We start from the raw sequence: 14,701 nt of genomic DNA on the forward strand, positions 1-14,701 counted from the left end.
GAAAGAGAATAAAGGGAGAGCGAGGAGAGAGATACTCAGATGGGGGGCATGAGGCCCGTGGTATCCGTGAGAGGGACTCGACCAAATAAGTGTAATCATTGGCCGACGGGAGAAGATGTCCGAAGCGTCCCGCATCCGGTAGAACTTGCTTAGCATCTAGGATGTAGTGGTCAGTATCTGGAAGTCAGGAAGAGTTGTAAAGTGTATCCAGGAAGCCCAGGTCGTGTAATATTTGTGGTGGGTATCCTTAGCCTGCGCAATAGTGTCCTCCATTTCTGCTACCCTCTGAACCCTCTTCAGCCATTCCGCAACTGTGGGGGGGGAAGTAGAGCGCCAATGACATGGCACACACATCCTAGCTGCATTGATGAGGTGTAACGTGAGGGACTTTTTGTAACTGGAATAGGGTATGGACGTGTGATGGAGCAAATATTGCGCCGGCGTAAAGTCGGGAGTGTAGGTGGTGATTCGGGGAATCAGAGAGTGTACCTCCCTCCAGAACGGCTGGACGACAGGGCATTCCCACCAGACATGCAAAAGGGAGCCCGGATGTAGGCCACATCTCCAACATGTAGGAGAGTTAGCTGCTGAGAACTTGTGCAATAATTCAGGAGTTCTGTACCACTTAGCATAGAGTTTGTAGCCAGTTTCTTGGGCAAGAACATTCAGGGAACCCTTGTGCATGTGGTAGTAAATTCTCGTCCAATCGTCCTCAGAGAAGTCTTTGCCAAGGTCTCTCTCCCATCTAGACCTAAGTGCCTCCGTGTGTGCGTGGGCAGCCGGAAAGAGCATAGTGTACAGTATTGATATCAAATGACGATGTGGCCCCGGCGCCTCACAGAGTCGTTTGAAGGAGGTAAGGGAGCGGGTCCAATCCGCCACCGATTGTGCGCTGTGTAGGAAGTGTCTAACCTGTAAAAAGCTGTAGAACGGGATGTCAACCGACGGGTATTTGAGGCGAAGGGCTTGGTGTGTAAGAGGGCGAGAGTCGACAAAAAAGTGATGCGCTTGAAAGGGCATGTCTACGGTGGGCCCCGTGAGTGGGATGAAAGGGAGATCAGGTGGGAATTCTGGGGAGGCGCTTAGGGGTAGCAGTGGGCTAAGTTTCGGAGAAAGATCCAATTTGCGGCGTATCGTATGAAAAAGGCGCAGGGTTGCACCCGTAACGGGGTGAGCCAGAATTGAGCGTGGAGTCTTGGACGGCGTCACCCACGGGAGATGATGCGCGGGGATGGTAGATACCGCAGACTCCAAGGATACCCAGGCCTTAGAGCCAGCATGAGCGTGCCAGTCAATTATCCGGGTGAGGTGACAGGCCCAGTCATACTTAAGCAGGTGCGGCAAGCCAACCCCCCCTTCCGCTTTGGAGCGAGTGAGCGTATCCCACCGTATTCTCGACCTTTGGGACCGCCATACAAAGTCTGAACATATACGCTGGTAGGACTTGAAGAAGGCCGGAGGAACATGGATAGGGAGGGCATGTAGAATGTAGAGTAGACGGGGAAGAATATTCATCTTCACTATTGCGACCCTGCCAAGAAATGTATAGGATTTTTATAAAATAAGATTTTAACTTTTGGGCTGCCACAACCCAACTGTTCAGCTTGCCAAATTTTGATTTAAAAATTAAGAATGAAGTCTTGTGTATGTAAATGTAAAAGAGGAGCAGCCTGTTACCAGGGTGGGCCTTAGAACCTCATGGGTGTACCTCTAAGCTACAATGATGTGGCTTCTGGCCCATGGCTATGCCATGATCACGAGAAATGTCAGCAGTCATAGGGCATCCTAGTAGCCTTAATTATATAGTAGCTAAAGCCCATTTTCTTTACTGAATTCCAATAGGTTTTGGCTGACTAAAAGAACACCAATTCAACAAATATAGAAAACTAAGTAACCAATGCTACTTACAAACTGCAAAGTAAAATATTTTTTATTCATTGGAAATCATTGCTGGAAATGTTAAATACATTTTACTGGAAAGGGAACGGCTAATGTTAACATGATTTGCAGCAAGATTGGAAAGCTTAAATCTGACTGTGACTATCAGCTTACAGTCATATTGATTTGCAGTTTTAAAAATAGATGTTATAGACTTATCATACTGTCATCAACTCCAGTATGACAAAACAGATTTACTAAGAGTTATTCCTAACCATTATACTATGGGGTAATGCTTGAATTTGATGTATACATACTGTAACAGATGTGTTAAAGCATATCCTAAATCCCTTAAATATTTTTGCATTTGGTTACAATATGGCTTTATTTTACAGTTTAGAACATAAAATAAGGATTCAAAATTGTAACTGTAGGACTGGGCTGTTAAATATGACATGCTGACATGGGCCTCTTGATAAAAATTCCTGTGTGTCCTACTGACCGTGGCTGATGTTGACCTATGAGAAAATATCATACTGCCTTTAAGAGAATGCTGAATCTAAAAATGTAGCACAAATACTGACATAAAGCATTTATAAATGGCATATTGTAAAGCCTGAGACTTCAGGAATATTATCTCCTGATGACACCTCTTTTACGGTCACCTGAGAAATGTTTGCTTGGCATCAAAACAAATTTAACAGCTCTTTTTGACTTATGAAGAAAATAGAACTTAAACTGTACTCTTCTGCAATATTATGACATGTTGGGTAGTTTCTGACAGCGACACATTTAGCAAATTGAAATGTTAATATAAGCCATGTTAGTACATAAGATACATAATAAAGGGTGATTTTATATGGATGGAACTAGGGATACATGTTTAATGGTACTTACTGCAGGAGGTTGGTCTTTAGCAAAGTATCCCCAGGTGTGCCAATCCAGGTCAATTCTGTATGACTCATGCTCTGTTTCTCCAAGTCCATATATATAAGAAGATGGCAAGCGATTTGAAATTTGGATAAACATGTCTGAGAAGGTGAATCCAGGGAGCTGAGAATTCCAGCTGAAGAATAAAAAAGTCATTTGTAAAGTGCTAATTTGTACCCTTTAATGGACCCTGTTGCCTGATCTGTGTCTTAACAATACTTTCTTCTTCTTTTCTTATTCCTTCGATAGGTCTCTCCTGTACTTCTCTTTCCCTCCACTTTCCCATACCTTGGTTTCTTATCTTTTTTTTTTTTTTTCATATTTTCTCCTGATTTTTTTGTCCTGGAACATGCTCCCTAGAATTGTGGGCAGATTACCTCCCGGCGGTGTTGAGCCCACTTGGGCATTTGGCAATCACTCCCATTAGGGGGGATAATTTATACCTCATTAACAGTACCAAATTTACAATTCCCCTTTTGGTACCTTAGATTGATATCTTGGTTAATACTTTTGTGAAATATGCCACTCCTACCATCTCGATTGGTTTAATTTGTTCATGCATAAATGACGTTAATTTCAACGCAATGTCCTTGTCTATAATCTTTTTTGGATAATTCTAATAAAAAATACTGAAAGTATAAGTAATTTGTAAATTATGTGCATGGTATTCCTATAAACTGTTTCATGGGGCTATGCATTTTACACTCTTTTCATTAGTTTGATACAAAAGTGGAATCCCTGAGCTTTTTTTCCTGTTCTTTTTAGGCTTCATGTACACGGGAGGTTTTAAAACCTTTATGGAATGCTGGAACTTGGCAGCTAGTAACCAACAGTTAAGAACGTCCGTTTTGCCATGTTTAGGCGCATTTAGCGGTGTTTGTTTTTAGAAGCGTTTTTACATTGCAAAATGGTCAGAAATATATCCCCATTGAAAGCACCTATAAAGGAAACGCTTATAAACGTGAGGTACCGCGTTTATACGTGTTACAAGCTGTTACAAGCATTTGGCATTTCAAACGCCAATAAACTTCTGTCTGATGGCATATTTTTGCATTAAAAAAAATGCCACTAAACTCAACTACCTCTAAACGACTATAAACATACTCAATGTACATGGACAGATAAGATAACAGAGGAGAGTTCAGGGGCTGCTGAAAAAAATGCCCAACTGCTCCTAAACGTCCGTTTATCAGCAGCAGTGGGAAATTACATGATTACATAATCTATCTTTCATTACAATATCTATGACAACATTAAAAAATGGCATCTTGGCCAAGTTAAAATAACCATTTATATTTTACTTCAGCTTTGACACATAATGCATGTCTAAGATTAAATAACTAGGTTGGTCAAATTTGTATTAAAAAATATTATTACATATTCTATAACAGCACATACATTATAAAACAGAATATAATTAGTTATGAGGTTCCGGTCGGAAGTGCATCCTGTGGGTTGGAAATGTGCAGTCCTGGTGAATTTTTGTAGCAAAGCCCCTGCCTGTGTGACCTTGTCTCTAGTAAATTTGGACTTTGAATGGCTATTTAAAATTGTCCTACTGCTGGACAATTTTACACTCCTGCATCACTTGTGGTTTCTAATCATTATAGTAAAACTCCAAACTGTACTCTTTTTGTCCAGTACATTTCAGCAAATCTCCCAAATTAAAAATATCCTTTTGCTGGCTAATTTTACACTGCTTAAAAGAGATGTATGTCTTTTTTTGTTTGGTTTAGATTTATACTTACCTAGGTGGATGCAGCAGCGGTCCGATGCTGCATCTGTCCCCCGGCACCCCTAACACTGAGAACAGAGCAATCGGAGGTGTCTTACCCTGCATCTGCTGCTGCTCTCTGCTCTGCCCCTTCCTCAGTCACTGAAGCGATGGGCTGAGAGGCTAAGCCTGGTGCTGGTCCAGGCATGTGGTCGGATCTCAAATCTATGGTCGTGATGACGCTTTAGCCACCAGGATCGTGTGGGAAACTGACAGGCAGACTCCTGCCTGTCAGGTGAAAGCATTCGGGTGGCTGAGATGCCAACCGATTGCTCACACACACCCCCCTGCACATGTGTCCCTGTCATATTTTCTGGGCTCCCCTTGCCCATCTGCGGGTGCCAGCTGCTGGGGTAAAGAGGAGAGGAGTGGACACATGTCCACTCTCCTCCCCTTCCTGCTGTGACCCATAAAGCGATGTCCATGAGGTCAAATTCCACAGAGGTCTTCTGTTGTAACCAGGAGTATGCAAATGATGTAGTCCTAGGTGTGTCTTGTCTTTGTAGACAAGTACTGTATTTTCAAGGGTTGACAGAGGTCTGGTGAAAAGGTTTTAACTGTTATATAATAATTCCAGAACAACATACTCAAAGAGGTACTGTGGATTTTTAGACTTGCAAATGAAGTCTAGTCAGTTTAAGGAAAACTTCAAAATAGCTTTGGTGAGGCAGTTCCGACACAGCAAGGCTTCCCAATCTTGGTTGACTGTCGTACCATGTTCTATGAACTTGTACTGAACTATACCCTTGTGCTTAAAAAAATAAACATCTGTCCTTTGTATTTTTGGCTGCCCACTTATTGCGGAGACATCTTCCCTCCCCTCCCTAACTTTCTATGCCATTTAAAAGCACTTGATTTCTTCATGGAAGGTTCACCATAAGGTTGTTGTAACAGAGATAAAGTTTCATTAGCATTTTTGCCAATTTACATGCAAAATGTCATGCTAATCTGCTGCTTCAGATTCCTGTCGTGCATTTTCGGTCAACAGCTAAGTTAACAGGTCTGCAACCCAGGCTAGTGCAGGTTGAAAGATGTCAGAGCGTAAAGTGCAAATGGCTGTGACACTCACTGCCATAGTGCAATGTTGTGGGCATTCCAGCAATGAAATTGTCACACCTTGTACATTTGTCACTCCACATTCATAAGTGCGCTTTATATGAAGAGAGTGTGCTTTTTTTTGCACATCTTTTACAAAGTACTGGTAGTTTACTTAGCTTCCAAGGAGACTTATGTAGTACATATAGGAAAAAGACCTTAGAATATAAGATCCAAGGATGTGAAGACTTAAAAAGAACCTGTAAATGTAGAATGGTGGGAGGTGTCATTACTAATGCAAGCAGAGGGACAGAGGTCATCTGAAGTGTGGTTTATCGACTGCTTGATCTCACATAGTGGGCCTAATTTACTTATACAGTATGTAAAGTCTAGTGAAGATAGGATGAAGTGAACTGATCCTGGGCCAGTTTTCCAAAAGTGGAAAACGTGCTGTATTAAGCGTGTGTGCTTTTTACTTTAGTAAACCTGTCCAGGATCACTGTACTTCATTTTTCTTCTTCACACTTCATACTTCAGTAAATCAGTCTCCCTTATGAATGCACAGTATGTAAGCAGTCAGGTAGCAACTGTCAAAGTTCAGAAAACTTTGGAAGTAAAAAAAGGTTTGGTGAGGGGATACAAATCATTATTAACACAGTTATAATAATAAAGACTCAATTAACACATACATTTTTTTTAAGTAAGTGCATTGATTTTTTTTTATACAATAACTACAATGTGTGATTTGTAATAATAAGTACTTACATAACTGTTCCAGTGCTCCGCCTTCTAATCACAACTCCAAATGGATTGTTGGCGATTTCTACATCATACAGTCTTTCTTTCTCTGTACTCGTTGGACTGCTTGGGATATTTAGTGGAACTGGAACTTCATATCTTTTGTTGTTTGGATCAAATATCTGTAGATGTTAAATAGAAGTAGATAAACCTCTTTAAACACTTGTTAAAATATTAGACATTTAATTATCTATATTGTTTTATTACCCTTGCCAAGAAGTAAAGCAGCACATAGATGATTTGATTCTCTTTCCTTCCATCATGATTTCTCTCGATTTCCCCATCAACACAATCAGTGTTGATGGGGGAAATCTCCTCCTGCAGAGCTATTGTGGCCTGCTGGCTGGGGAGGGGGGGGGGGCAGGGAGCCTTCCTGGACACAGAACACAATGATTACTGCTAGTGGCTATAGCTGCTGACAGTACTTGCATGTTTAAAATCCTACAGGCTGGTTGTACCCAAGTCGATCGATGGATTGATTTGGGTACAATCGGCCTGCCCATGCATGGATCGAATCTCGGCCCACCCATGCTGAACCGGATGATTTTCAATCCATGTCTGCAGCTGCTGCACTTTTGCATTGGTTTGGACTTAAAATATATTGTTTTTAATGAGCTTGGGGGGAGTTTCATAACACACTGAGCATAAATTGTAAATAAAGTTACAAATAGCACATGCATGAACAACTGTGTGTGACTTTTCCAAAAGGTCTCCAACCTATTGTCTGTATACAGAACCTGGATTCTCCATGCCCACAGCCCAGAAGTCAAAACATTTTCACACCCCTCTCTTGGTATGTCATTATGCACATAGCATTCACAAACGATGATTGATATATATATATATATATATATATATACACACACACACAGTAGCTCACAAAAGTGAGTACAACCCCCATATTTTTATTAATAGTTTATTATATCTTTTCATGTGACAACACTGAAGAAATGACACTTTGCTACAATGTAAAGTAGTGAGTGTACAGCTTGTTTAACAGTGTAAGTGAGTGCACCATTAAGGTAAAATGTCCAAATTGGGCCCAAAGTGTCAATATTTTCTGTAGCCACCATTATTTTCCAGCACTGCCTTAACCTTCTTGGGCATAGAGTTCACCAGAGCTTCTTAGGTTGCCACTGGAGTCCTCTTCCACTCATCCATGACGACATCACAGAGCTGCTGGATGTTAGAGACCTTGCGCTCCTCCAACTTCCGTTTGAGGATGCCCCACAATAGGGTTTAGGTCTGGAGACATACTTGGGCAGTCCACCACCTTTACACTCATCTTCTTTAGCAAGGCAGTGGTCGTCTTGGAGGTGTGTTTGAGGTCTTTATCATGTTGGATAGTGCCCTGCAGCCCAGTCCCTGAAGGAAGGGGATCATGCTCCGCTTCAGTATGTCACAGTACATGTTGGCATTCATGGTTTCCTCAATGAACTGTATCTCCGGCAGCACTCATGCAGCCCCTTACCATGACACTCCCATCACCATGCTTGACTGTAGGCAAGACACATTTGTCTTTGTACTCCTCACCTGGTTGCCACCACACACGCTTGACACCATTTTTGCTAAATTTTAGTATAGTTCAGTGCAGAAAAAATGAATGATGTTCTATTTGTTTAATCTGGGCTGGAACGCACTGGAACGGACTGCACTGGTGTGAACTATGCCATTGGAATCTATGCAACCTAATGTCAATGCATTTTTGATGTAGAAAAAGAAAAAACGCACTGAATTGCATCTGATGTGAACCGGCCCTAAAACATATAAATAGTGACTGCACTGTACCCTTTTAGCAACACCCAAAAAATATAATACACCGTGTAACTTCCTGAAATGTGGGCAACATACAAAAAAACATAAATAGCCCGAATTGTAAAGTGTCCCAAAAAACTGAAAAGCAATGTGCAAATATTACAAATACCATGCAAAAAATACAAACATTGCATGAAAAAATTCATAAAGTGTCCAGCGCTATTATTTCTTATATTAAAGTGTCCTGTGCAATCAAGTTCATTCATTCAATAATAAAGTATTCAGTGCATTTCAAAGAGTAAAGTGTTCCATATAGTTAAACGAGCACAGGTGCAACAAAATCCACATACAATCCATGTATACATGTGGCAAAGTAGCTCATGGGACATTTTGGCATGCTGCAGGTTGCATGTTTTTTACTGTGCGTTTTGCTGCATTTTTCATTTGTTTTTTTCACATGGCAAAATGTGTGTTTGATTCCACGTTTGGAGAGCCATTAACAATTAATGGCACTGAAAGCATGACTAGTTCATTTAGGTGTATAAAGTTGGCCATACACTATACAATCTGACTGTACAATCTCCTTTAGATTTACCAAAACTATGGAATAGGAGGACCCACCTATCTATGCATTCACTCTGTATCCTATCAGGCCGGCCCTTGCACTTCATCAGGAGTGTCCAATGTGCAGCTCCAGAGAGTTTAACATGTGGCCCAAGCCCATCTGGAGGGATGCGGTGTATGATGTGCAAACATAACAGCTGTGGCAGCTTACATTGACAAGCCAAACAAATGCACGCGCTGAGAGATGCTGGGATGCCATGCAAACCTATTCGATGGGTGAAGGGTGTGTGCTAATGAGGTCAGCTGGTAAACTCCTGTGTCTTACTGGCTCTTCCGTCCCAAATCTACATACTAGGAAGTCATGAAGCTTTCCATGGAACACAGCATGAGCTAAGGTAAGGCCTTGTTCTGAAAATCTAAGAAAGCTTTTATTTTTCTGCAGCCAATGAATGTTAATGGTATATTGGTACATGGGGAGCTTCAATTTTAGGGAAAAACAAGATTAACATAGCCTTTAATAAAATAAATTATAGCACTTGAAACTTTATATCTTTGCAATGAGTAAAGTGTCCCATATAGTTAAAAACTAAATACAAAATAAAATTGCAGAACTAATTTTGCATTTTGTTTTTTTTTTCTCGTTGGTGTGGAGACACGCAGTATTGTTGGCAGCTACCCCCAGTGTGATTATTTATTATTAGTGAGGTGATGGTGTGCTATCTGTGCTTATATATTTTTGTCCCATATAGCTAAACAAGCTCAGGTGCAACGAAATCCACGTGCAAACAAAGTTTATCCAGGAAAAAGTGCTTGTGTTCCAAAATAAATCTCTCCCCCAATCTGTGCGACCACATTTGTTTGCATGTGGAATCTGTTGCCCCTGAGCTTGTTGAACTATTTAGGGCACTTTATTCATTGAAATGCACTAGATACTTTATTGAATATACTGTATTGCACAAAACACTAATATAAGAAATTATAGTACTGGATACATTATGGATTTTTCATGCAATGTTTTTATTTTTTGTATAGCATTTGTAATATTTGCAAATTGTTTTTCAGTTTTTTTTTTCACTCTTTTCAATTTGGACTATTTAGGTTTTTTTTTTTTTTTGTATTTTGCACAACTTACAGGAAGTTATTTGTATTATATTGTTGGGTATTGATAGAAATGGACAGTGCAGTCACCATTTATAGGTTATATTTTTAGTAACAACAGTTTTCCCCATTTACAGATATATATTTTTTGTTTGTTTGTTTCTTAGGGGACATTTTGGCTGGTATCTAAGTCTGGTTACAAAGCTAAAATGATACAAGGACATTAACTAGTTACTAGTTACAAGAGCTCTGCTTGCTCTAGCTTTCACTAAATACATTTGTTGTAAATTGTAATATAGTAAATACATCATGAGGGGAATTTACTAAGAATGGAGCAGAGAGAATCTAAAGCAGCTGTTCATGGTAACCAATCAGTTCTAGATTTCATTTTCAAAGCTTAACTGAAGAAGCTGAAGCTAGAAGCTGATTTGTTACTATGCACATCTGCTCCAATTTTAGTATAATGTTTAGACAAATATTATGAAACAAATAAAATACATTGACATTAGAATTTTGAGGAGCTTATATTATATTCATTTATAAACGAAATGTGTAAAATGTCATATGTGATAGCTCTTTCATCTGTTTATCTAAACTATTAACAATGTAACTCAACATTACCTTAAACTGCAGCATATTATCTTCATGGAAGGTGACAGTTAGACGAAGGTCATTTATTGATGGAGAGCTATCATAACGTGCAGATGCTGTAGGGTTCCCTAAATTTGCTGTTATTCCAGTAGCAGTGTTTTGAATATTGCTGGCTGTATATCCAAAGTTATCCGGATAGAAGCAGTTTGGTACTTTAGGATTACTAGAGCTCTATAAGCAAAACAGCAAGACAGAAAAAAACAAAGTGGTAAGTACACAAATGACATACCTGTGGCTTCTTGGCACAAACAATGTTGATTTAGATATTTTAGACCATTGTAACTATGCATATACCATAACTGGCTGATGTTCCTGGAAGCTGGAAATCACTGAAGTAGACACAGGTACGCCAGTGATCTTCATTTGCTTCTGTGTCCTGTACAGAGCCGCTGCCCTTACTGTTTACTAAACAGAGGAGGTCTGTTGCACAGCACAGGCAGCATTCAGAGAAAGCTTTGCATTTTCCAATCGAATGCAAAACATTATTTTATTGAATGAGGTGGAGAACCAAAATGATAACACTGCTGTCTCCACCACGTCCAACCGGAGAACACTTTGAATTCAATCAGAGAATGCAAAGCCTTCTTTAAATGCTGCCCATGCTGAGCAGCTGCCCTCCTGTGTTCCGAACGCTTGGCATGGGTCCTGGAAGCAAGTGTAAAATGTAAAAACTGTATTGAGGTGTAGGAACTAGGGATGAGTTCAACCGCTTGCCGACCGCCGCAAGTACATATACTGCGGCGGTCAGCTCCGTGCAGGCAAAGTGATGTATGGGTACATCACTCACCTGTGAGCCAATAGAAGGCAAGCGCGCCGCCGGAGGCGCGCTACCGCCCCCGCTCGTTCACAGACACCTCCGCGCGAGTGATCGGCGGACCCGATGTCCGCCGGTCACTCGCGATCATCAGTTACAGAGGGAGAAAGGCAGGCGGCTAATGTAAACAAAGCCGCCTGTCATTCTCCCCTGTGTAACAGCAGAGATCATACGGTCCTGCTTTGTAGGATCGTAGATCTCTGCTGTTACATGAAAAGCCACATCCCTGCACAGTTAGAAACATGCCCCTGGGGACACACTTAACCCCTCCTTCTCCAATAAAGTTAACCCCTTCCCTGCCAGTGTCATTTTTACAGTAACAGTGCATATGTATAGCACTGATTACTGCAGTAATGTCACTGGTACCCCCAAATGTGACAAAAATGTCAGTCAAGGGTCCGATCTGTCCGCTTTAATGTCGCAGTCCCGCAAAAAAAATTGCAGATCGCTGCCATTACTCGTTAAAAAAAAAATACCAACAAAAATGACAAAAATCTTTCCAGTAGTTAGTAAACGCAATAACTTTTGCGCAAACCAATCAAAATACACTTATTGCGATTTTTTTTACCAAACATATGTAGCAGAAAACAAATTGGCCAAAAATGTTAAAAAATTTAGATTTTTACATTTTGTTGGGGGATTACATATAAAAAAATGTGAAAAATGTTGTTATTTTTGCAAAATTGTCGCTCTTTTTTTGTTTATTGCGCATGATCAAAAAATCGCACAGGTGATCAAATACCACCAAAAGAAAGCTCTGTTTGTGGGAAAAAAGGACGTCAAATTCGTTTAGGTACAGCATCGCACGACCGTGCAATTGTCCGTTAAAGTCACGCAGTGCCGAATCGCAAAATAGGGCCTGGTCAGGAAGGGGGTAAAATCTTCCGGGGCTTAAGTGGTTAAGGTTCAGCTTAAACACAAGTTCGGTGATCTGATTGGTGGGAGCTGAACATAATGTATAATAGCATTATTAATTATGCTATTATACATGGCAGCTTCCAATTGTCAATGGGGGTTATGCTCGTCTTACTCTCTCCTACCAGACTGTATGCTGGAAAGGGGTCCAGTATGGATGTATTTTAGAATTTTGCATTTGGTTTCCCCTTAAAATTTAAAACAGACATAAAGGACCTAATATGAATAAGGGGGAACCCAATGGGAGTGCACGATCATCTTTCTCCCTTTCCTGGCCTGCCAGACTGCATGCTGGAAAAGGGTCTCGTATGGATTCTTTCTTGAATTTCACATGGGGTTTTCCCTTAATTTTTAAACCAAACCTGAAGGGTCTGGTGTGAATAGGAGGGATCCCCTACACCATTTTTTTCTTATTTATGTGTGGGGGTCCCCCGTTAACCACTATACCAGACTCTTATCTAGGATATGGGTCTAGTGTAGATGTATGAAATTCCCAGCTGCTTTATTTGCAGAATGAAGTGCCCAGGGGATGTACTTTTGCTAGCAATTAGAACACATTTTTTTCTTTATAAATGTCAGTGTTGCTGTATAAGGATTTATACATCACACAGATGTGCATGGTCAGTTTAGGAAAGTGGAAAAATATTGTTGGATTCATACGGTTATTGGTATTGCTATGCTAAAATACTGGTATTGTCGTAAGTAATCTGGTTCCCAGGCAGGCAGCTTCCACACCCTAGGATCTCCATGGTCTCCCTGGCTTGTAATGTAATGTAACAAAAATCTAAATTGGAGTGCCGCACCACTGCTAAAAAGTTCCAGAAAGGACTTTATTCCAATAAAGTTAGAGAGCATTACTAAGAGTATGTGTTTCAGGTGTTCAAAAATGCTCTCTTCATCAGGGCTTGAGACTGACAACTAAATACTGTAAATGGACTAGAAGTGCACAGGATCTTTAATGGTATTTATGACTCTCACTCCTATCCTCTCTTTATTACTGCACTCATCAACTCCAGCTCATTTTGAACCCACAGTCCCTTCATATAAATCACACATATTTCCTCCCTAACCCTTCTGCTTCTCCTAACGTCTGGAGATATATCATCATGGCCCTGCATCATTTACCTTTGACCAAACACCCAAAGCCCCTCATTCGCTGGCAGCAGCCACAATCCACACAATCTAGTCGCTATTCCTCGACTTCCCAGAACCAGCCTAACCTTCTCATTTGCCCTTTGCAATGCCTGCTCAACCTGTAACAGATTCACCTCTGTCCATGCCCTTTTATCACTAATTCCTTTAAACTAGTTGCTGTGACTGAAACCTGGCTTCAAGAATTTCACTGTTCCTCTCCTGTCATCCTCTTCCATGGTGGTCTCCTCTGGACTCTCCCAGCATGGAAGGGAGGTGTAGTTGGAATCCTTCTATCTCACCAAAGAACCTTTCAGGTTATTCACTTACCTACCTCTCCTCATTTAAAGCCTACTGTATTAATCTATTTTCTCCAGTTTCTTCAACAATCACTGTGATCTATTGGCCTCGTAGACTGGTGTCAAGCTTCTTGATTAATTCTCTGCCTGGCTACCCTAGTTTCTCTCTTCTTCAATTCCCACAAATATTCTTGGCAACTTGAACATTCCTGTTAACGTTAACACTCTGGCTACTTCTAAACTAGCTGGAGTTGCTATGGGATCCCATCGCTGATCTGCATCTCGCTCTCCAAGGAAGCTCCATCCTCAAGCATCCATAAACGTGGATGTTATGTCTCGCCTGTCCCTGCTCATGAAGACATAATGGACTGACAACCTCTCTACAAGCAGAGGACACTTCCCCCTTCACTCTCCTAGAGCATCCTCATGGGACTTCCACCTTATCGTAACTATACCCTGAAACCTCAGGTCTAATTGCAATATTCAATTACGTATTTTCGCTTAGCCTTTCCTCATATACCATATGTGAATTTATCCAAATTTCCTTATGCCACCTTCCTTCCCCACTCCCCCTTCCCTTTTACCCTTCCCCCATGCCTACCCTTTTCTCTCCCCTTTCCAATTGTACCCTAATGGTATTTTCTCTTTCACATATGTTTATATGTTTTATGGTTTATATTTTTGTGTAGCCTGAGTCACCGTGTCCAATTAGGAACATAGTGCTTCACAGATCACTCAGGCTGTATTTGTTGATTGTTTTTGCCATTATTTGCAGTTACTTTTACTTCTTAACATACTAACTGCCTTGGCTGGTTTAATGGCTGTTTGCCCCCCCCCCCCTCCCCTGCCCATGCAGTAATGTTCAAACTGAACTTTGAAGTTTATTAGTTGTTCACAAAATGTTGCAGGATGCCCTGCTGGCACCTTTCTTCACTAATGTTGGCCCATTTGTCAGATATGTTCCAGGGGACCACATACAGCTACCTAGGTCTCCTGCGGCATACCGTTATCAGGTTCTGCTATCTAACACATTCGATTATCTTGTTATGTTGGCTGTAA

The 14,701-nt window shown here is 40.9% G+C and overlaps 1 protein-coding gene across 1 annotated transcript in view; it reads right to left on the reverse strand.

Annotated features, from left to right (window-relative positions):
- SI (sucrase-isomaltase) overlaps window positions 1-14,701 on the reverse strand; it is a 331,665-nt gene that overhangs the window by 88,212 nt on the left and 228,752 nt on the right. Inside the window, exons 48-50 of the mRNA XM_082249620.1 lie at window positions 10,454-10,654; window positions 6,383-6,537; window positions 2,776-2,944 (exon numbers count right to left, since the gene is read on the reverse strand). Coding sequence (XP_082105746.1) covers window positions 2,776-2,944; window positions 6,383-6,537; window positions 10,454-10,654 — 525 coding nt within the window. The remainder of the gene's footprint in view (window positions 1-2,775; window positions 2,945-6,382; window positions 6,538-10,453; window positions 10,655-14,701) is intronic.

The sequence above is a fragment of the Pelophylax lessonae genome (assembly GCF_965119305.1).
Source record: "Pelophylax lessonae genome assembly, chromosome: 3".
NCBI classification, from domain to species: domain Eukaryota; kingdom Metazoa; phylum Chordata; class Amphibia; order Anura; family Ranidae; genus Pelophylax; species Pelophylax lessonae.